This window comes from Scaptodrosophila lebanonensis, unplaced genomic scaffold (assembly GCF_003285725.1).
Source record: "Scaptodrosophila lebanonensis strain 11010-0011.00,11010-0021.00 unplaced genomic scaffold, SlebRS2 tig00000024-arrow-pilon, whole genome shotgun sequence".
In the NCBI taxonomy this organism is placed as follows: Eukaryota; Metazoa; Arthropoda; class Insecta; order Diptera; family Drosophilidae; genus Scaptodrosophila; species Scaptodrosophila lebanonensis.
Window position 1 is genome coordinate 8875208 of NW_022060538.1, and position 20483 is coordinate 8895690.

The 20483-nt window shown below is 39.5% G+C and overlaps 4 protein-coding genes and 1 long non-coding RNA gene across 6 annotated transcripts; 4 read left to right on the top strand and 1 right to left on the bottom strand.

Moving 5' to 3' along the window:
* The first annotated feature begins 156 nt into the window (after window positions 1–156).
* LOC115621754 (RPII140-upstream gene protein) lies at window positions 157–1250 on the top strand. The gene is made up of 4 exons (XM_030515488.1): window positions 157–366; window positions 434–599; window positions 663–751; window positions 813–1250. The coding sequence occupies exons 1-4, from the start codon at window positions 191–193 to the stop codon at window positions 1174–1176; spliced, it is 795 nt and encodes a 264-aa protein (XP_030371348.1). The 5' UTR covers window positions 157–190; the 3' UTR covers window positions 1177–1250.
* LOC115621753 (twinfilin) lies at window positions 1225–2973 on the bottom strand. Its single transcript, XM_030515487.1, has 3 exons — window positions 2908–2973; window positions 2777–2854; window positions 1225–2519 (listed from the first exon to the last, which is right to left on the bottom strand). Exons 1-3 carry the CDS (start codon window positions 2930–2932, stop codon window positions 1588–1590), a joined length of 1035 nt encoding a protein of 344 aa, XP_030371347.1. The 5' UTR covers window positions 2933–2973; the 3' UTR covers window positions 1225–1587.
* An 870-nt stretch (window positions 2974–3843) lies between these two features.
* On the top strand, window positions 3844–6812 carry LOC115620770 (abl interactor 2). Of its 2 annotated transcripts, XM_030514175.1 has the most exons (7): window positions 3844–3945; window positions 4145–4511; window positions 4572–5197; window positions 5261–5348; window positions 5439–5450; window positions 5518–5708; window positions 5768–6812. In XM_030514175.1, the coding sequence occupies exons 2-7, from the start codon at window positions 4156–4158 to the stop codon at window positions 5929–5931; spliced, it is 1437 nt and encodes a 478-aa protein (XP_030370035.1). In that variant the 5' UTR covers window positions 3844–3945; window positions 4145–4155; the 3' UTR covers window positions 5932–6812. The 2 variants fall into 2 exon arrangements, with proteins under 2 accessions (XP_030370035.1, XP_030370036.1); XM_030514176.1 differs by lacking the exon at window positions 5439–5450.
* A 5248-nt stretch (window positions 6813–12060) lies between these two features.
* LOC115621582 lies at window positions 12061–12439 on the top strand. The gene is made up of 2 exons (XR_003995276.1): window positions 12061–12276; window positions 12344–12439. It is a non-coding gene; the product is annotated as an uncharacterized LOC115621582 (long non-coding RNA).
* Window positions 12440–16460: 4021 nt separating this feature from the next.
* On the top strand, window positions 16461–19249 carry LOC115620215 (kinesin-like protein KIF19). Its single transcript, XM_030513353.1, has 5 exons — window positions 16461–16559; window positions 16731–18132; window positions 18399–18547; window positions 18607–18944; window positions 19018–19249. The coding sequence occupies exons 1-5, from the start codon at window positions 16461–16463 to the stop codon at window positions 19247–19249; spliced, it is 2220 nt and encodes a 739-aa protein (XP_030369213.1).
* The last annotated feature ends 1234 nt before the right edge of the window (window positions 19250–20483 follow it).

The following is a 20483-nucleotide window of genomic DNA, read 5'->3' on the forward strand; positions in this document are numbered from 1 at the left end:
CAGTAATTTTTTATGGTTTTTATCATTTATTAAGCTTTACTCCATTTTAGGCGATAAGAAAGGCTTTTATTTATTTTTATGTATTAATAGGTGCACTTGACACACTGGCGCTTGCAGCACTACATGTAACCAGCTGATTTGCTCGTCGCATGTATTTATTTTCATACATTGAATTAAAGGATAGATTTCTATGAAGTTCCTTTTCAAAAGTGGGCGATTTTTGATCGCCGGCGTTGTGCCAGGCATAGATTTGAAGGCTCACGATGTCATCGTCGACAAGGAAAGTAAAACCTACAAATCGTACCTAGAGCGGAAACCCCCCAATGAAACCGGCTTGGACAGATTAAAGCATATTTTCACAGTAGAGTAAATTAATTATATCTAACAGTGGTAGATTTTCCTGAAATTTACATTTTGTACTTCATTTTTTTAGTGAATTTGGGAGCATATCTTCTGAACTCAACTCTATCTACCAGGCTGGCTTTTTGGGATTTCTTGTAGGGGCACTATATGGTGGCGTTACACAATCGCGTGTCAGCTACATGAACTTTATGGAGAACAACCAAGCCACGGCTTTTAAATCTCATTTAGATGCAAAAGTAAGCTGTTTAACAATCAAAACCCGGCTAAGAAGATGCTAACAGATCTATTTTCTTTTGCAGAAAAAACTGCAGGATCAGTTCACTGTCAATTTTGCAAAGGGCGGCTTCAAATGGGGCTGGCGTGTGGGCCTGTTCACCACATCATACTTGTAAGATTCGCAAAATTAATTGTAAAGATATTGCTTGAATTGCTACTTTATCACCTAACAGCGGCATAATCACCTGCATATCGGTGTACCGTGACAAATCCTCTATTTATGAGTACTTGGCGGCAGGTTCGGTGACTGGCGCAGCTTATAAAGTTAATCTAGGACTGCGTGGCATGGCAGCTGGGGGCTTAATTGGTGGCTTCTTGGGTGGTATTGCGGGCGTGACATCGCTACTGCTGATGAAAGTCTCCGGTACTTCGATGGAAGAGGTACGCTATTGGCAATACAAATGGCGCCTGGAACGCGATGAGACTATAGCACAAGCCATGAAGAAACAAGCCGAAAGAGCAGGCGAGACGCCTAAGCTATTCACAGCACATGACGAGAAGGTTGGTGATCAAGTGACGCTTGAGTCAGTCAAGTAAAGTCCTGGCTAAATACATACATACATAGTTAGTAGGAAAAATGTTAACTGTTTTGAATACATACATAATATAAATCATGTTTTTTATTTAAATAAATTGCAATTATGTCCATAATTAAACAAGAAGACAAAGAATACGAACTAAGGAAGCCCTCGTTGGCGGCTGCTATGCGTCGATCCAGTTCATGCTTAATGCAACTAAATCTGCAGTTTAATTTGCACACAAATTTTCCAAAATATTAAAGTAAGTCGTGATAAGTACATACATACTTTAGATGAATTTGTTTGCTTAAGGGGGATATGACTGATACAAAAAGTATGTAGATATGAGTATGATCAGTAGATACGACTCTCAATGCAATAAATTAAATGCTTTGCTATAGGAAACTAAAAATGTGAATTGACAAGACTTTTAGGCTTCGCCTTCGTTGGGACGCGTCATGCGCTTTGCGCCGCGATTCGGTGGGCCTTTGGGCTTGGCAAATACTGGTCTGTGCAAGATCTTCTTGGGATGCAGCTCATCTTGCAACGATGCTTCGGTGAGTTCGTTGCCGTGATCGATTTCCAACTTCTTCACGACATCTACGCCAAGCGCCGTAAGCTGTTCGACGAAAAGCGCCTTGCAGCTGGAGTACATCATGCGCTCGCGTACGGAACAAGTGTAACCGGGCATGGAGTAAATGAACACATAATTCTCGAGGTAGTCACCCTCGTGCGTATGTCTGAACAAGTACAAATGATAGCGTGCGTGATCCTCGGGCACCTGTTTTGGCAGATCGCCTATTTCAACTTTTGCGGCATGCGAGACATGTATGCGCTCCTCCTCTAGGTCAATGCGAAACTGCAAGTAGTCGTAGTTTCCGCGCAGCAAATCCTGCACCGCGGCAATTGCTGCGTCAGTCAATGGACAAGATATGCCACCGAGCGTTTGGTGGCGTGTCTCAGTGCTTATCTCGGTATGCACCTCGGTTTTGCGCAACTCCGCCAGCTCTTCTTCGCGTGTGGTGAGCGGCGCGGGGGCTGCGAAATCTCGTTTGTGCTTCTTATACCCTTCCAAACTGGTCTCGTCACGCGAAGTGGCATGCAGCTCTTCCGAAATGTACGCCGTTCCGAATTCATTTTTGAGCGTTGCCTTTGTTGAGGCGTAGACCATTTTTTGGCGAGTGGTAGCCGTATCTGGTATCCAGCTGAGCAGAAGCCATGCGTAACCCAGAGGTATTTTCGTATCCAGGCGATAAAGTATATAGCAGGGAACATTTTCTTCGATAAGGGGTGATATCAGCTTGTCGAAGTCACGTTCCCAGTCCTTTTTAGCATCCGCGTTCGCGCTACAAACGAGCTGTTCTGCGGGCGTGGCAGTGCACACATATGAAAGCTGTTATCAATTGCCGGTACATAAAAGCGAGGGTAGTTCCAAAACCTTTTTGTTCCGATAGCGGAAATTACAGTTTGGATGAAATATGTATGTATTAGCTTACAAAAACTAGATTCCATTATAAGAACGGCATTAATATTACGACAAAATTGAGTCTATCATCATTATTTAATTGTGAAATCAAGTAAGTTTTGGAACCACCCACGCACATATACAAAATACTCACCATTTTCGATGGAAACTTTTATCAATCGCATTTTTCCATTTTTCGCCTTGCCGAAAACTTTCGCTAGTTGCTCGTTTCCTACAGCAAAGCCAAATATTAGTTTTAGTATAATCAGTAGTTTTAAAACTTACCTCTAATACCAGTTTGATGAGACATAATTAAAAGAAAATCAGCTAAATATGGATATGGGGCTTTATGGGTATAGCTACAGCTGGAAAAAACGAACTGGCAGCACTTTATGTACGTGCGTATGTATATCACAGACCAGTGCTACCCATTTAATGGAGTTGAGTTTGATGGTGCGTGAATTATGCATAATATACATATGTACATATGTATGTACATATATAACGGGCTATTCCGATTAACTTAAGTTTTTGAGCTAACGAGCAGATTACATACATATTTCGTTCAAATTGCGTATATTTCGATAAGATAAGTAAAACGGAATTGTAAACTTGATTTATTTCTTGATTCCTGATTCCTTTGATTCAGATTACTTTTAAATAAAGATTCCTCTGATATGTGATTTATATGTATATAGACAAGGAGGAGGAGAAGGAAGCAACTACACATAAATTAATATTTTACAAAGTATAACATGTTAATCGTGAACTTTATGAACAGGAAATGAAGAAATGTTTTAATTCTGAATACGATGTCGAAAGCGTTTAAATGGATATACATTCATATGTACATACATACATACATGGATAGTATGAAGAATGTTACTCACAAATACTCAACAGCTGGTCATGTTGCATGAGAATGGGTCACACTAACACAACGCTGGGTATGACCAACAGTGCTGTATAACGGTGGTTTATATAAACAGCGGCGATTGCAAAAATTTGTGAGTTACAATAAAAGCGAATCCAATTTGTGAAAATTCATTTTTTTAATTTATGTGAAAATAATAAATCTAAGAACTGCGTTATCATAAGCATGTCTGCAATTCGACAAACTGGCAACATTTATTATGGTTTACGATGTATTCCCACACGCATCGCTCATCGCTATTAAGCAGCCAAAGCATTGGCATCACTACCATTCGACGTTCTTTTTCACGCTGCAATGTAAGATGTGAAGCGAAATCTACGTTTTACTGCATTTAAAGCAACTAAAACAACACAAAATTGCATTTAAAGTTTTACCGTAAACTAACTAAAGTGAGTGCATATGAGAAAAATACTTTTCTGCTGTGTATTTAAGAAAAAACAGCATTTGGGCTCATTAGTAATCAGTATAATGCTAGCGCTGCCGTCGCTGCCGACGTCAGCAGCGACAGTCACCGCCCTAGTGAAATGTTTACTTCCGTTTGCCACTTGAAAAATTGGAATACTAACGCTATTTTTCTTGTATGACCAGCAGCCACACTCATGTTAACCACAGCCCCCATGGCAAGTGATAACATAATGGATGAATTAGCTACTTTGATACGCACCGAAATTCCCGATGGCCGCCAGAGCCTGCGCGACAGCTACACGAATCTGGAGCGTGTGGCTGACTATTGCGAGGACACGTATTACCGCGCGGACAACAAGAAGGCGGCGCTCGAGGCCACTAAGAACTATACAACCCAATCTTTGGCCAGTGTAGCGTATCAGATTAACACGCTGGCCTACAGCTACATGCAGCTGTTGGAGCTGCAGGCTCAGCAATTGAGCGAGATGGAGTCGCAAATGAATCACATAGCACAAACGGTGCATATTCACAAGGAGAAGGTGGCACGACGGTAAGCTGGTGCTGGACGTTTCTTTTACTTACCTGTCTTAAAAAATATTTTTAATTTTAGCGAAATTGGCGTGCTCACAGCCAATAAGGTGAGCTCGCGTCAATTTAAAATAGTGGCGCCTATAAATCCAGAGAAGCCCATTAAATATGTGCGCAAACCCATCGACTATTCCATTTTGGATGAGATTGGGCATGGCATTAATTCGTCATCGCAGCAGGTGCGTCAAAAGCATCGAGGCTCCAGTCACGGCTCCGTGCAATCGCTTGTGCCCTCGTCGGTGGGTCCACCGCCAACCACGAAACCGCCAACACCACCGCAATTGTCTCGCGCTGGCAATACAGGCACCTTGGGCAAATCCGTCAGCAATACTGGTACGCTGGGTAAAAGTTCACGGGAATATCGTACACCCCCGGTGGTTAATCCACCGCAAGTACCCTCGCACTATGCACCCAACTATCCGATTGGACATCCCAAGCGTATGTCCACGGCATCGTCCAGCACCACCATGACTACGACCACTACAGGCGGTGGTGCATCAGGCAATGAGCGTGCGGCCGGCTACAGTGCATTGCCAATGCCGCCAAGCCAACAAATAGCCACGCATGTGAATCTGCCGTCGGCGGGCATGATGCAATCGCTGCCACCGCCGCCTCCCACTACATACGATGACAGGAGCAGCATGCCGCGTAAGTCTTCAAATCCGTCTATTAGTTTTAGTTACTAAAAACCATATATTTTCTCGCCACCAGCTCCACCCTCGCCTTTGACTGTATCGCAGCATGAAATAACCGAACAGAGTCACATAGGCATGCACACCCTGGGTCGGAATATTAATAGGTTAGTATAAATATAAGACACGTATTCTACATAACTACATCTAAACATAACATCTAACAATTTCACATATTACCACATGCTTCTCCTCAGGAATCCGAATCGGTAATTGGCATGTTTTTATTTACCATCTTTTCCATTAATTTATTAACGTACTGTCTGTTCAAATTAGAAATCATTTCAGTTTAAATTTTGCACGTCCGGGCTCACAATCGCCGCCATTGCCGCCACCGCCGCCACCAGAGGATGAGCATCAGGACTTTGGACGTCCACGCACATCCACTGGCCCGCATCAGCTGGCGCCTATTGTGCCCGAGGATCAAAATTTACCCGGCTGGGTTCCCAAGAACTACATAGAAAAGGGTACGTATGCATTACTATTTGGTTTATGTTAAAGGTAACCCAATATTCTTTCGCTCTAGTGGTGGCTATTTACGACTATTATGCCGATAAGGATGATGAGTTGAGTTTCCAGGAAAGCTCGGTGCTGTACGTGCTAAAGAAGAACGACGATGGCTGGTGGGAGGGTGTTATGGATGGTGTTACAGGCCTATTTCCAGGCAATTATGTGGAGCCTTGTGTCTAAGCACTGCCAACGCATTAATCTACACGAATATTTAAAAACAATACCACAGAAACGACGATGTGGCTTACAATGATAATGAAAATAATGACGCTGATATTGATTATGATAATTAAAAACTAGCTATGATAAACAGCAACAGCAAGCAAGAGCAAAAGCAAAAACCAGCAAATATTCCAGTAGCATAAACTAAACTTCAATTAAAATCAAATTCATCTAGTTTAATATAAAGCAATTGCCTTTTTGATAAAGCTGCTCCTATCCCATACAGAAATACACACCAACCTACTAACAATTGTCAATGCATTTATAAAAGTGCAGCACTTTATAAAGCAATTTTCTACGGCATTTTTCTATGTAAACGTAAACTAAAGGATAAATAAACATTTAATAGATGAAAATAAACCCATAACAAATTGAAATGTCGCCCCCTTATAACATAGTTCAATTCAGCCAGTCAATGGGCAAATAAAACACGAACCTAGAATTAACTTAACCACCTCAAGTTAAGCTGAAATACAAACTAAATATTTGCTCACATTTTGTTCACTTTTATAGCTACACACCCATTCACATACACTTTGTTTTAACAACCTCATGCCTAACTATTGTATTTGTATTGCTTGGCATTGATCCTAGGCAGGACTCGCTCTGCAATGTCGTAGGTTATATAAATTTCAGTTAGCATTTTAGCCCTTAAGTATTGGCCAGTTGATGGTTATTATGTATTAAATTGCATTATCTTTGATTTTTTTGTTCTGCTATTATGCGCTTGCATTCTATGTTTAGTTAAGAAAAAATGAAGAAATCAAAACAATTATCATATGTGTACTATATGCATTGTATGGCGTATTATGTAATAGCTAATAAAAATTCAAAATCAACTCTGGTGTAATTTTTTGTATATTTTGCGACTGCATGTTGGTGGCATATAATTTGCAATTGCACAAGCCTGCGTTGCGCTTGACCTTTCGTGCAATATACAAAGAAATCTAATCAAAGCCCCTCAATGGGGCACCCAAATTGATCGTTAACAGTAGCCCAGCAAGTGAAAGTGCTGGAAATGGAAATTAGAGCAATTCGCATGCAAATGCCCGCCGAAGGACGCATTTTATTGGATGGTCCAATTCAGCTCTAGGTTGCCAATGCGGAACTCCCATAAAATATTTACAAATGCCAACACGTATCGAGCAGTGAGCGCTTGCCTCAATCAATCAATCAATCAAATTCAAAACACTTTTCATTTCAATGCCTCATTGTTGTTGGGCGGCACCCTCGCATGCTTCCGTGCTGGATGTGGAGCGGAGGAGGAAGCGGAAATCGGCGAAGGGAAATGCTGCACAAGCGAATTAACGCTTTAAGAGACTATACGAGTGTATGTGGCTGGTTTTTTCCATTTTTATTTGCAACTCTTTATCAAACAATTTACTTCACTTGAGTTGAGTTGACGTAGCGGAAATGTTGGCCATAAAAAGCTGAGTGGGTATTGCTGAGTGTGTCACGGCAGCAATTGAAAAGAAAAACATCAAGTGATTTCTATATCAAAAAGAAAATGGATTCCTCGACGCGCCAACGATTATACACACTTGGCACCACCACTTATAGGGAGATTTTTCCATAGCACCTATGTATAAGACGAAATTTATCCAAGTTCATAAATGGTTTTTAACACCAACAGAAACTATTTTTTAAAGGGATGTTTGTACATCGATTATATATATATATATATATATATATATATATATCTTTATAATTAAATCTGTGATTTAAGTTAGAGTATATTAATTCTTATTAGGAGCACAGTTCTTCTGACAATTAGAATACTTGTGTGTTTGTGATAACAGCTTTAAAAATATTGTTAGTTCCCACCTACATATTCAAATAAAGGACCATGATATTGTCTAAATAATTCTACAGTTTATAATATAGTAAGTGGTCGCTTCTTTCCCAGCGTGAGAACCAGACTTACAAATCAAGTTGCATTTAATGCCCTTTTGCGGGCTATAAAAAGTGTTAATAGCAACCAGAATGTGGAAATGGTGGCTGTTTCTGTGGGCTGTTCAGGGAGAACAAAGAAAAAGTGCCTCCATTTGTTCGTTAAAGTGAAGCATAATTAAAATAAATTATTCTTATCGGCTAGCTTAAGAGCAGGGACGACGAACAAGGAACAGTTAGCTACACGTTTCAAAAAACTCGACTCTAACAATTCAATTATTCGCATATACTTATTCGGAAAAAGGCTTTAAAGTTTTGTAATTACTAGAGATTTGTTTGTTAGTTAAAGCAATGTCAAATTAGCACTGAGAAAGAAGACTGAAATTAAACATTAACATTTTTTAATTTCCCTTCAATTATAACAAAAGCTAACTAGCCTTAGTTTTAAAAAAGTTTATTTCTAAAATCAAGCTGGCTTTTTTTCAAAAATTGTATTAAGTGAATGTTTCTCTGAAAAACATTTATATCTTTGTTGAAATCAGATTTTAATTTCTCAGAAGTTCAAAGAAGAAGTATTTTGCTTCTAATCATCATCACATTACAAGCTTTTATTTAGAAAATATTTAAGACCCAGCCATTTTAGTTTTTGATTGTTTTATTCAACAACCACACGCTTGTCATATATCACAACTGGATAGTCAAAGTACGAAATTATAGAACACAATGAAAGGAAACCGCTTTTGCGAACCAATAGTTGCTAAGCTTCCTGGTAAAAAATTTTTTAGATTTTTGTGTTCTTAACCCAACAGAACTTAGCCTAGAACAAATCCATTTTGGTAAAGGGCCCTTAAATGTGTGTACTTTTTTGAGTGTATGTTTCCATTCCATTGGTGATATGTTTTATGATTTTATAGCAATACTTAGGAACTCCACCGAACCACGTTGACAGGCTTACAATCACATTTACTTAAAATATATTTTGGAAATATTTCAAAAATGTGATCGGATCACAAATCAATGATTGTTCACATTATCTTCTGCTTGATAAAGCTGTAACTTCTTGTGTAGCCATGCCAAGTCCGCAATTTAGTTGAACACAATCCCAACAAATACAATTTTGCCCTGTAATGCTGCACCAAACTTATGGAACACACACACCTAGCCTTTCAGGAATTGTATGCAAAATGGCGCATTAGCATTCTAACAATTCGAATAACGGAAAGAAAAAGGACAAAAAAATTGATTTCGCCTCGTGGCCACTATACACCACAAAACTAACCACCCATACAGCCAAACGGACCGCAACAGAATACACTATATCTAAACACATATGTACATACTTGTATATATATATGTATATACATATATAATTTGGCCAACGTCAAGTGTTAAGCCTGTCGTGTTTTTATTCTGACCGGTAGGCAAGTCCTGTCGTCTGTTTGCCTTTTCAGTTGTTAGTTGAATTCAGTTAGTCAGCGCGAACGGTTGTGCATCGGTTACTCGACCTCTCGACCTCTTGGTCTCTTAAAGCTCGCCAGAAGGGCCGTTAACGGTATTGCAGCTCGAAGTGCTGAAGACTTTTTGTAAAACGGCTCGCGTGTGCATTCTGTCGAGTGCGGGAATTGGCGAAAACAGAAAAACATTTGTTAGTGCGCCGTCTTTTTCGCAGAGGTGCTTAAAAACTTTTTGCGAAATAGTCGAACAATCTTGTTTATTTGTTTTATATAATCGCTAAAAAGTTTTGGCATTGCTTGGTGTTATTGGAGTAGGGACTTAGTTACTTGTGTGGCTCCTCGACTAGCGTTTAATTGACCTACTTGGACAGACGTTGGCCGTGGTCGCGTTCAACTGCTTATCGGCACAATCGTTGCTTTAATATTCCGTAAGTTGGGGCTAACTGTAAAATATTACATTACACATTGTGCCGAGATTGAGGCCAACAGCGCCATTTTGTTTTCGAATATTTGAAATATGGGAAAAACTTCTGTCGCGTAAACAATGCGGAGAAGTTGGCCCACTTTCTGGATGGACTTGCTCTGAGATTGTGGCACGCACCTGCTGGTGTGTGTACATACCAATACAAGTATATGCTTGTGCGTGTAAGTGTGCGTGTGTGAGTGCGGCGTGATTTTAACACCAACCTGCCTGGCTAATTGCGGCTTTCGCCAATTACTCAACTGACGTTGAAGGTTGAAAACATTTTAGCATGGAGTGACGTCACTGAGCCTTGAGAAATTTAAGTTTCATGCAACTTTTAGAGTCCACCGAGTGGTAATTATACGAACTGGGAATATATGACCCAGTGCTTTTAAGGAAGTATATAAATAGCTCATTCGGTCGCGAACTTCAACATTCATTTAGTCCTCTCCTAATCAATCACGGGCTCCAGGTTCGCTTTGTGTTGAAACAATTAGTGGTACTGTATGGTTGCAAGTTTGACATTTGGAAATAATATTTGTCGAGACCATTATCGCGCAATATATCTTTCATATAGTACATACAAAGTAAGTCATAAACGTACACCTAAAGAAAAAATTGCATACTACAAATGATTATTTGTATATTATATTCAATGTTCTAATTTGTATTTTAATCAAATACTAGCAACGAGAATTTAACTAAAAACATATTCAACGCACAAACTAAGCTTCCGCAGCCCTAAGTCACACATAATACAAATCCTAATGCCAATGCTCCCATTATAATTTGCTGATTGTCCAATCGTACACATTGCAAATATAACCCATTTGTTACAAAAAATAACTTGTTTAAATATGAATAATATTAAAACCAATCTTAGAATTCTGAAATGGTTTCTTTTTATATTTGTAAGCTATAAAACGGTGCGTATGAGCAATATTTTAAGCATAACAAGAGAGAACGCTACAGTCGAGCAAGCCCGACAGTAAAATAGCCTGTACTCTCCACAAAAAGGAAAAATTAAAAAAAAAAAATTTAAAAAAAATTAAATTATTAAAAAAAATGAATGAATTAATTAATTAAAATAATTAATTAAATTAAATTAGAATACATGTTTATGTTCAGTTTTAACAGCATACATTTACATCACGTACCTATGCGTGTTTATATGCGTGTATGTATGCAGCACAAAGTTGAACAAAAGCAGCAACAACAACAACAGCTGCGGGCAGCGCTGCCGACAGAGCTGCAGGCAGCGCATGAGCAGCGATTTTACTTATGGCTATAACTTTCTTCAGAATTGACCTATCATGATGAAATTTGGCACACGGACACATTAGTACTAACTGGATGTACCTACCAAAATTGATTTTTAAATTCCGAGAATTACGGAAGTTATAAGAAAAAATACGAATTGCGGGGGAGTGTATCAGAAAAAATAAACAAACTCGTTCTGCCTAGGGCTTATAGGAACCTTGATACCAATTTTGGTTATCCTAGCTCTTGTACTTACTGAGATCCTTGCGCTCATACAGACAGACGGACAGACGGTCAGACGGACAGACGGACAGACGGACATGGCTATATCGACTCGTCTTCTCATCCTGATCAAGAATATATATACTTTGTGGGGTCTGCCACGCCTCCTTCTGTGTGTTACATACATGCGCACAAAACTAGTATAGCCTTTCACCCTTTGGGTACAGGCTATAAAAAGACGACTGGCAGTGAAAGACCCAGATCATGAGCGTTGTTATACTAATAGGTGGTAGTAAATGTTTTCTGTTTTATTTATTTTTGTGCATATTTTTTAATTTATTTTTTATTTTTTCATTGCGAATCAGCCCAAATCTGAAAACTGCGGGGCCCCCGCCCTGTTGCAATGCATAATGTATGTAATTTTTGGCGTCTGATTTTTCACAAACACATTTAACAATAGCCTTTTTTACTTCTGATGCCCTGATTTTCTATGCACTTGCTTTATTCTGATTGCCAAATTATTATGCTAGAAAAAAATCGAGATAGGCAAAGTGCTCGTCTGAAAGAAGTCTCTGTTCGATTTCAAAGATTCTTCCTTTCCCAAGTATGTAAGAAAGTATTATTTCTTGAGTGCTGCTATAAATTCTGAATGTAAAATAACTTCTAATTATCTTCAAAATTCTAACAAAAGTCGAAAGTTAGAGTTTTATCTTTTAATATTTCGAGACAAAGCAAGCTTTGACTTTAATTTTGTAGAAAACTATAGTAATTTCATGAATTTATTTCATTCTCTGTGCTACTGTGAATCAGTTCAGTTCGAAAATTAAATACAAAAATTTAGGTTCTCAAAAATGCGAGCCAAATGGCGAAAGAAGCGAATGCGTCGACTAAAGCGCAAGCGCCGCAAGATGCGCGCAAGATCCAAATAGGCAGAAGGACATACGCAGTACATTGAATAGAAAAAGTTCACATTTTTGGTTTCCCAAAAAACAATTTCGTTACACCCGTTGATAAGTGAGTATTAGGTGTATAAGGAACTTTAATTAAATACTTATAGTAATGTGCATTCCTTTTCAAACAGATTTTTAAATTCTCAAGATATTTTAAGGCATCAGAGTGTTTATATAAGCAATAATCCAGTTAATTACTGAAAATAAAGCAATAATCCAAAAAATAACAGAATATGTGATTTTATAAAAAACATTTCATAAACGATTTTAGCCTAACAATATGAAGAATGAAAGTCTACAAAGATGCTGGAAGAACAAATTTAAATTAAAGTAGACGCGTTATTCAACTGACTGCCAGGAAACGGAAAGAAAGACAAAGAAAGAAATAATATAGCAAAATTTTAAATGCTATATTTCTGACTAGCCACTAAGAGTCCCCTTTCAAACTAAGCGTACAATTTAGGAAGAAAGGCATGGTCAGTAAGAATATAGATTCCGCGGTGGTTTTTATTTCCACCAAAAGTATACAGAAACTATACCCACAGGAGAAGGGAATATACATTTTATAAATAAAAAAGAATGTCAGAAACTAGCATTCACCTTGGAAGATAACTCGCCGGAATGGAGTGTGCAAAGCAGTTTTAAGATGTACTTCAAGTCCTTAAGACCCATACATATGAGCCTGAAAAATATTCCATACCATTCACTTCATACTAAGTTTAGCTAATTGCCAACTTAATATACTCCTTTCTCAAATCGGCTATCAATTAAAGCCATCGCTCATTTCTCATTCAAATTGCTAAACTCATAATCCTCCCATAATTAGGTGGTCCCATCTCCCATAGAAACGTCAAATCAAATGTTTACCATACTTTTATTTGTTTACTTTTATTTAAATAGCAGTTTACATGCACAGCACTGTCGAGGAGCTCACGCACTGATTTGTCGATGCAAGAACACAACAAAGCTTATTTACCGGTAGGCCATTTGTCAACCTGTGGCAGGGCCAGCCTACAAAAGTGACCCCCCGGTGAGATGTCAACTGAAGCGTCCAGACTGCTTCAACACAATATGTGTAGCTCATAAATCTGCGCGCCATAACCAAACAAGGAGTGTAGTACAGGCAAATGACTTCATGGCAAAAACCATTTGAGGTGCTAGAGTTTGGTAAAGGTTGGTGGGCTCTGGTGGGTTGTGGACTGTACAGGTGACTGTAGTTGGGGCACTAATGAGCCAAAATATGAATCAAAACGTGAGTGACTATCGGGGGCGTAATCTAGGCTGACTGTAGTGGGGCCACACAAAAATCCACACACACCAAAACAGAAAACATTAATAACAAACGTGTGGCAACAATAACGGACATATAGATAGGTTCATGGCGCTCCAAGAATGCCGGCCATTGGCCAGCCAGCTGGACACTTCTGCCAGTCGAGCTTTGCATTTCGTGTCTGTTGGCAATTTACTTAAATTGAATAAACGACAATATGAAAATAATAATGCGAACGGTACAATGCACACACCAGTACTTGTATGTATATTGAAGAATGTAGTACGTGGTTGAAAATGTTCGACCGCTAAACAGACTGCAACAACAACACGACAAAAAGTGTTGCGGCATTTCAGGCGCTGGCTCCTGAACCCCGACAGAATTGTGGTTGGGTACGAATATTAAGGAGCTTTAATCGATTTTACTGCCACTTATAAATAAGCTCATTAGCTATTATAAGCTATTATTTGAATATTTGAAAAGTTGTTGTCAACATAGCTGTTGCTGGTGTTATTGTTGTTGTTGCCCTGCTGTTGTCACATATGTATAATTTAATGATGCGTTGTATTGAAACATTGACTTCAATTTAATTATGCATTGACTTTCGCGCCCACATGATTACTAATGCAAGTGCTTTATAATTAATGCGAAGGAAAGAGAAAAAAAATTAAAAGGATAAGAGCTTGGACAGCGGGGCGGTTCATAAATTTTAATTGGTCGGCATGTGTGGACGATCAGACTGGTTGTACACGAGTTCTGACTTAGGGAAATCGGACAACGCTCGCTGAATGCTTTCACTTAATTAAGTCGTGCAGCCGAAGTAGTGTTGGGAGTCGAGGGGTAGGTAAATAAATGTTTTAATGACACCTCTATTTTCAGTAAATATTATCGCCCTATAATACTATACAAGGGTGTGTTACTTCAATAAAATAAAGATAATCAATTTGAATGCAGAAATATTTTGCTTCTCAAATCGTTGTAAATTGAAAGTGGATTCTAAACTAGACTTAGCGAACATAGTTAACATTAGATGAGCAGAATCCTTTTTGTGAGAATTTTTAGACAAATCGACTACTCAGTTCTACTTGTATTTAACATTTTGATAAATCTGAAAAAACTCAGTCTGTAGTGCCCTGCTACTTTCTTAAATTATTTAGTTATACGTATATCGAAGATATATTTAACAGATTAATGAATAGAGCTGGTGCAGTAATCTGTATTAATTATTTGATAGCTAATATTTCAAAATGCTAATATGAAAAGAAAGTGATTCAAAATGAGTGAATGAGTAGTAAAGGAATCAAAAAGATTTTACCTATAAATACTTGCTTGGTATTTCATTTCTAAAAGCTACATATATATTTACTTTAAAGAAATAGTTATTCAACTTTTAGACACAATTAAAAAGTCTTTTTTATTCATTTTGGAATACATTTCTGGAAATAACTTTAGCTTAAGAAAAACTCCCGACAAATTATACAGTTTGAATGAAACTATTTTTTTGTACTTCTAAAAATGTTTAGATTTTTATATAAACGTTCCTAAATTTTCTAAAAGTTTGAGAGCTATCAAACAGTTTTGAGGAATTATGTCCGTTTCTGAGCTAATTCCAAAAAAACGTATAATTTCGGGGAATTTAAAAAAGTCAATGAAATGTCTCGGTTCCTTTCAGACTGACACATCTAGAGTATATCTGAAAAATCTATTATTAATTTTATTAAAAGGAATCAGAAATCATTGGGCTTTTGAGTATGTCTTGTACTTATAATTAATCACTTTTGATAAAACTTTATGCTAAAGAAGAACCTGCTAATTAATATGTGCAATAAGTTAATCATCTTGTGCAATGTGAAGTAATCTCTGATGGAAATATTCCATCAAGCAAATTAGTAGCTTTTATCTTTCAGAAGTTGTTAAGTGCAATACTGTTGAAATAATATTCGAATACAAGCTCCAAGGAAAACAATTTTTAAACAGAATAGTTCAGTTGTTTTTGGGGCGGAGAATATTTATCGATTTACATTATGCCTTACTTCCTTGATTACATGTTTGAGGGAATTATTCCTTCCAATATCTCCTGTATTCTTTGTCTTTTAGACGCATAGACGATATAATAAAGATGGTATAGCTTTTAAAATTTTCTTAGTTTGCTCTAATTTAAAAGAATTCCCTGGTGCTACGTATGTATAGTAGCCAACAAATATAATATTCCAGTTCATTGGCTGCTGGGTACAATAAAATTAATGACTGCGATTAATGGAATATAAAAATAGCTGAAAGTACTAGAACTTACTATAAATTGTGCCTGAACGGAGTATGTAATTATATTAGGCTTTTCCGTGACTAGCACTTTACTGCAATTTCTTTTAATTATAATTACTTTTCACACTTCTTCTCATTAAGGTACAATTAATAATAACATGTCTGAGCTTTTCAGTTTATGTTTCTTGTATGCTAATGTAAAAAGTTTTGAAGAAAGCGCAAGTCATGGGGTAAATCCTATGAGTGTCGCCCATTGAACTGTTTAGCACGTTACCTTTATTGGCTTTCACACATACTTGTACACAGAACCCTCAATGTTCAAGTTCACGGTTTGATTTATGGCTCACGCCAACTCATAAGCCTTCGTCCGAAGGCAGAAAAAAGTAAACAATACCCACAGGACTTCGACAACACGCTACACACAAAACAAGTTCAGAAGGAAAGAAAGAAAAAACATCGATTAAGAAACCGCGTCGCAGGGAGACCTTGGCGCGCAAATTTATAATCCATTAAAAGGCGCTTTTTATTGTGTGGGACAGTGGCGACCCTGGTCCTCTGAGGGTTTTCATGTTAATGACATTTTTACTGTTGTTGACAACAAATTGACACAATTTGTAACGTTTTTCTTAACTTGTCCTCGCAGGCTCACACCTTTTGCTCGCATACACGTGGCACTGATCGAGTGAAGGACAGGAAGAGAGACGCGAACAATTCCAATGGCGGCCAGCGCTGGTGCAGGCAACTGGTCGGGCAGTAGTGGTGGCAGCTGCTCCTCCACAGTCGGCACAGCAGCCCCACAGGAGGAACGTTTGGTGGTAAGCGAATGTGAATTCAATCAATTTTAAAGCGTCTGCAATCATTTGAAATTAAATGAGATATTGAAATGAATAGTTCTCTTCACAATTGTTTTCTTAAGTAACTGAATTTCTCATTAAGAGACGTAATCCATAAACACTTACTGAGTGAATCCTCATTCTGGCTTTCAGGTGGTGGTGCGCGTACGTCCGAGTTTCGAGGCCAGCGAACGCTGCATTGAAGTCATTTCGGGTGGTTCCTTACTCTTTGACGATGGCGGCAAGAGTCGAACCCGTAAATATTCATACGATCATGTTTTTAAGGAGAACGATACACAGGAGCAGGTCTATAAGACAACTACAGCGCCGCTGGTGCGTGATGTTTTGAATGGTTACAATGCTGCGGTCTTCGCTTATGGCGCGACAGGATCAGGAAAGACTCATACAATGCTGGGCCCGGTGCCACGTAAGAGGGGCACGGCGAGCACGCCAGCGCCATCTAATGCGCCCTCAACCGCAGCTGGCTACGAAGCGGACGTAAATAGCCAAGAGATTGGCCTCATGGTTCGTGCCATCGAAGATATATTCCTGCATATCGAAAGCGCCTCTCCGGACAGCGCTTGCAAGGTGTCCATTTCTTATTTGGAAATCTACAATGAACTCATTCGTGACTTGCTCAATCCGGGCGGACCATTGGAGCTGCGTGAGGACAACCGAGGTCAGCGTATAACTGTGGCCGGCCTCTCAGAGATTACTACCTCTAGTCGTAAGGAAGTTGTCTCATTGCTAGTAAAGGGAAACAAGGCGCGGACCATGGAGCCCACTGCTGCGAATCAGACTTCCTCCCGCAGTCATGCTCTTCTCAGCATTACCGTGCAGACCCGCACGCCACTGGGCACCAAGCAGGGACGTCTCTTTCTCACCGATTTGGCAGGCTCGGAGCGAGCCAAAAAGACAAAGAATCGCGGCAAGCGATTGCAGGAAGGTGCACACATCAATCGCAGCTTGTTGGCTCTGGGTAATTGCATCAATGCGCTCTCCGGTGGGGCCCGCTACGTAAACTATCGAGACTCGAAGCTGACACGACTATTGAAGGAGGCGCTTAGTGGCAAGTGCAAGACCGTTATGATTGCGCATGTGGCACCTGAGAGCAAGCATCGCGACGAAACAAAAAACACACTCGTCTATGCGGATCGCGCCAACAGCATTACAACGAAGCTCCAGAACTCGGTCTACATCGATGAGATCAAGGATTTCCCCACCAAGCACTATCAGAGTCTGGTGTCGGAGTTGCGGGACGAGGTGACCCGCCTACGCTCCAAGATGCTGACGGAGCGGCCCCGCAGCGGAGCAGCCGCAACAGCCACCCAGCAGCCGGTCAGCGGGGAGACGGATGAGAAACGCAAGACGGAGCTGCGATACCTAAGAGAGCAGATCGTACTCACATTTAAACAACAAATGAAGCTGAGACGCAAACTTTTGGAGGCCGAGAGTCATTTGTTGGGATTGGAGCTGGATGCGGAACGACAGCACATGATCATCTCACACTGGCAAGGACGCATTGGCAAGCTTTACGACACTCCCGGCGATGATGGTAAGATGAGACACTTTTAAATCACGACGAAGTAAGGGCATATAGGGTTTTTCAGGAAGGTTTGTAACTCAAAGGAAGCAGACCAGATATCCTTTATGCATATCTTCAGCATAACAATAAGCAAGAAGTCATAAAGGACTGTCTCTCGGTCCCACAATCCATATGTACTTTCTGTAGGAATGTTAATAACCTCTTTAAGCTACGGACATTATGTTTGAAGTCTGTGCCTAGTTCTTAATATGAGCTTTGCTATTCAATTTCTACAGATATTGAATCCGAGGGTTCTGTGGCGCTCAAGAATGCCTGGGGAGAGCTGGCGGCCATTGAGAAAGAGAATCGTCGCTACAAGGAGATACGCGAGCGAACTGAACATGAGTTGGAGCTGTGTCGTCAAAAGGGCGTTAAGCTTGAAGATGTAAGTGAATGGAAAGGAAACAATTTTCCCAGATGGCTGATTTCTCTTTTCCCCTACAGGAGCTTCCGGAGCGCATAAGCAGCGATGAGGAGCGCGAGCTGCTTGCTTTGCTCTGTCGTGTGCACGAGCTTGAGGCCGACAAGGTGTCGCTGCAGGCCGAACGTCTGGCCCGCCAGGCCGAGCTACGACGTCGCGATCTGCAGCTTTTACGGGCCGAGCGTCAGCGTCGCCTCTGCGAGGACATTATTAGCTCCCAGCGTCGTCTCATAGAAGAAGGCAATGTGGATCTGCCAGACGAGCTGCGCGAGCTGTATGGCCTGTACCAGCAGGAGATACATGCGGGCGTGGTTACGCCTAGCAACTATGAAAAGAAACTACCGCCCATATATACAGCTGGGTAGGGTACCTAACCAGTATGTGTCGTTGTTCCCATAGCTTATTCACAATTTTTATTTTTTATATATATTTAGTTCTGATTCTCCGGGCTCCAGTTCCAGCTCGGAATGGTCACCGGCCTCTCCGCTGCCCCACATCGAGGGACAGTTGGTGGCTGCAGGCGGTGATCAAATTCTGGTATCAGATGGTCCCGATCGCTTGATGGGTCCGCCGGTGAATCCGCGACTGCCTCGTCTTGCCACCGCCATGCCTGCAGGCAGCCAACGTCGCCCCTCCTTACGTACGGCAAAGCATACGCACACCTAGATTTGGGAAGGTAGGAGCCTAGATGTCTATTTGGTGCGCTCTCTAGTCGAGTTGCTCAGGTATAGTTGTAATCATAATGGTGTGGATTCTCTAGACTAAGCATTTTATTAAAACTTACTTATCTGAATGCTCAAATTGCTCAAAATATTTATTTTACTTTCCATGTATTATATCATATGTGTATCTTAATAAACTTTATCATAAAATAAATGCATAAATAACTTAAAATTAAACACAGCATTTGCAAAGATTTCATTTTTTAAATTCAAAACTGGTGTTTGGTTGCAAGTAGGCACAAGTATACGATTTTTTATGGTATCTTACTTTATTTTAATAAAATAAAATAATTATTATTGATTACATAGCTAATAACAGAATGCATTTGGAATCTTTTTAAGTGCCTTTATTATTCATGGATATTAACAAACGTATCAAAACCAATAATAATACTAATAAAAGTTCTAGGAAATGCGTAATAATCAAATATTATATTGACAACCTGCGAATAAAACGTGGTTTTTGAAAATCTAATATAAATGTTATAAATTCTTATAGCATCTTAATGCATTGTTTTGTCTAATTAATCACCTATGGTGCAATTGAATTTTAGTAAATTATGAAAGTTGTTTTCCTAAAAATACTGGATATGTTCAAAATATGTAACTTATAATTCTTCGTTATAAAATCTATTTCTCTGCGCGGGTAAAAACAAAATACAACAACTGCTGTAACTGTTGTTCATGCGCTCTTTTTTTGTAATTTGTTATTTGCGCTGGTCGCAGGTTGTTGCTGTCAAATTGGGCAATGTATTAAATCAAATTCAAGGAATATCCAACACAAACTGATGCCAATAAAATCAAAATAGCAAATAAATTTCCACTAATTAAAACAACGCACAACATGCTGCATAAATCATAGCAAGACACGGGAACTGTGTAAAGTGCTGAAAGTGAACGCCCACGAATTTTCCGCTGTCGCGCAGTTCTTCAAAAGTAAAAACGAAACTACATGGAATGTCATAACTTAATATAAAACACAAGAAATCATATATCGCTTGCGTTCAATGCCAAATGCTGGCCTCAAAACACAATTCCAATTGTTAGACGACAAGTGGACGGCGAAAATTAGGAAAACAACAACATCTATAAGGCGTACGGTAAGAGAGAGAGAGAGAGTGAAAAGTGCCGTGCATGTGCAAGCCTATAAACACACGCATACGAGTTTGTGTGTGTGT

Coding starts and splice junctions, on each gene's coding strand:
- LOC115621754 (XM_030515488.1), top strand. CDS start 191: ATGAAGTTCCTTTTCAAAAGTGGGCGATTTTTGATCGCCGGCGTTGTG. Junction 367..433: donor AAGCATATTTTCACAGTAGA/GTAAATTAATTA, acceptor TCATTTTTTTAG/TGAATTTGGGAGCATATCTT. Junction 752..812: donor CTGTTCACCACATCATACTT/GTAAGATTCGCA, acceptor ATCACCTAACAG/CGGCATAATCACCTGCATAT.
- LOC115621753 (XM_030515487.1), bottom strand. CDS start 2,932: ATGTCTCATCAAACTGGTATTAGAG. Junction 2,855..2,907: donor TCATCAAACTGGTATTAGAG/GTAAGTTTTAAA, acceptor GCTTTGCTGTAG/GAAACGAGCAACTAGCGAAA. Junction 2,520..2,776: donor AAAAGTTTCCATCGAAAATG/GTGAGTATTTTG, acceptor CCACGCCCGCAG/AACAGCTCGTTTGTAGCGCG.
- LOC115620770 (XM_030514175.1), top strand. CDS start 4,156: ATGTTAACCACAGCCCCCATGGCAAGTGATAACATAATGGATGAATTA. Junction 4,512..4,571: donor AAGGAGAAGGTGGCACGACG/GTAAGCTGGTGC, acceptor TTTTAATTTTAG/CGAAATTGGCGTGCTCACAG. Junction 5,198..5,260: donor TGACAGGAGCAGCATGCCGC/GTAAGTCTTCAA, acceptor TCTCGCCACCAG/CTCCACCCTCGCCTTTGACT.
- LOC115620215 (XM_030513353.1), top strand. CDS start 16,461: ATGGCGGCCAGCGCTGGTGCAGGCAACTGGTCGGGCAGTAGTGGTGGC. Junction 18,133..18,398: donor CGACACTCCCGGCGATGATG/GTAAGATGAGAC, acceptor CAATTTCTACAG/ATATTGAATCCGAGGGTTCT. Junction 18,548..18,606: donor AGGGCGTTAAGCTTGAAGAT/GTAAGTGAATGG, acceptor TTTCCCCTACAG/GAGCTTCCGGAGCGCATAAG.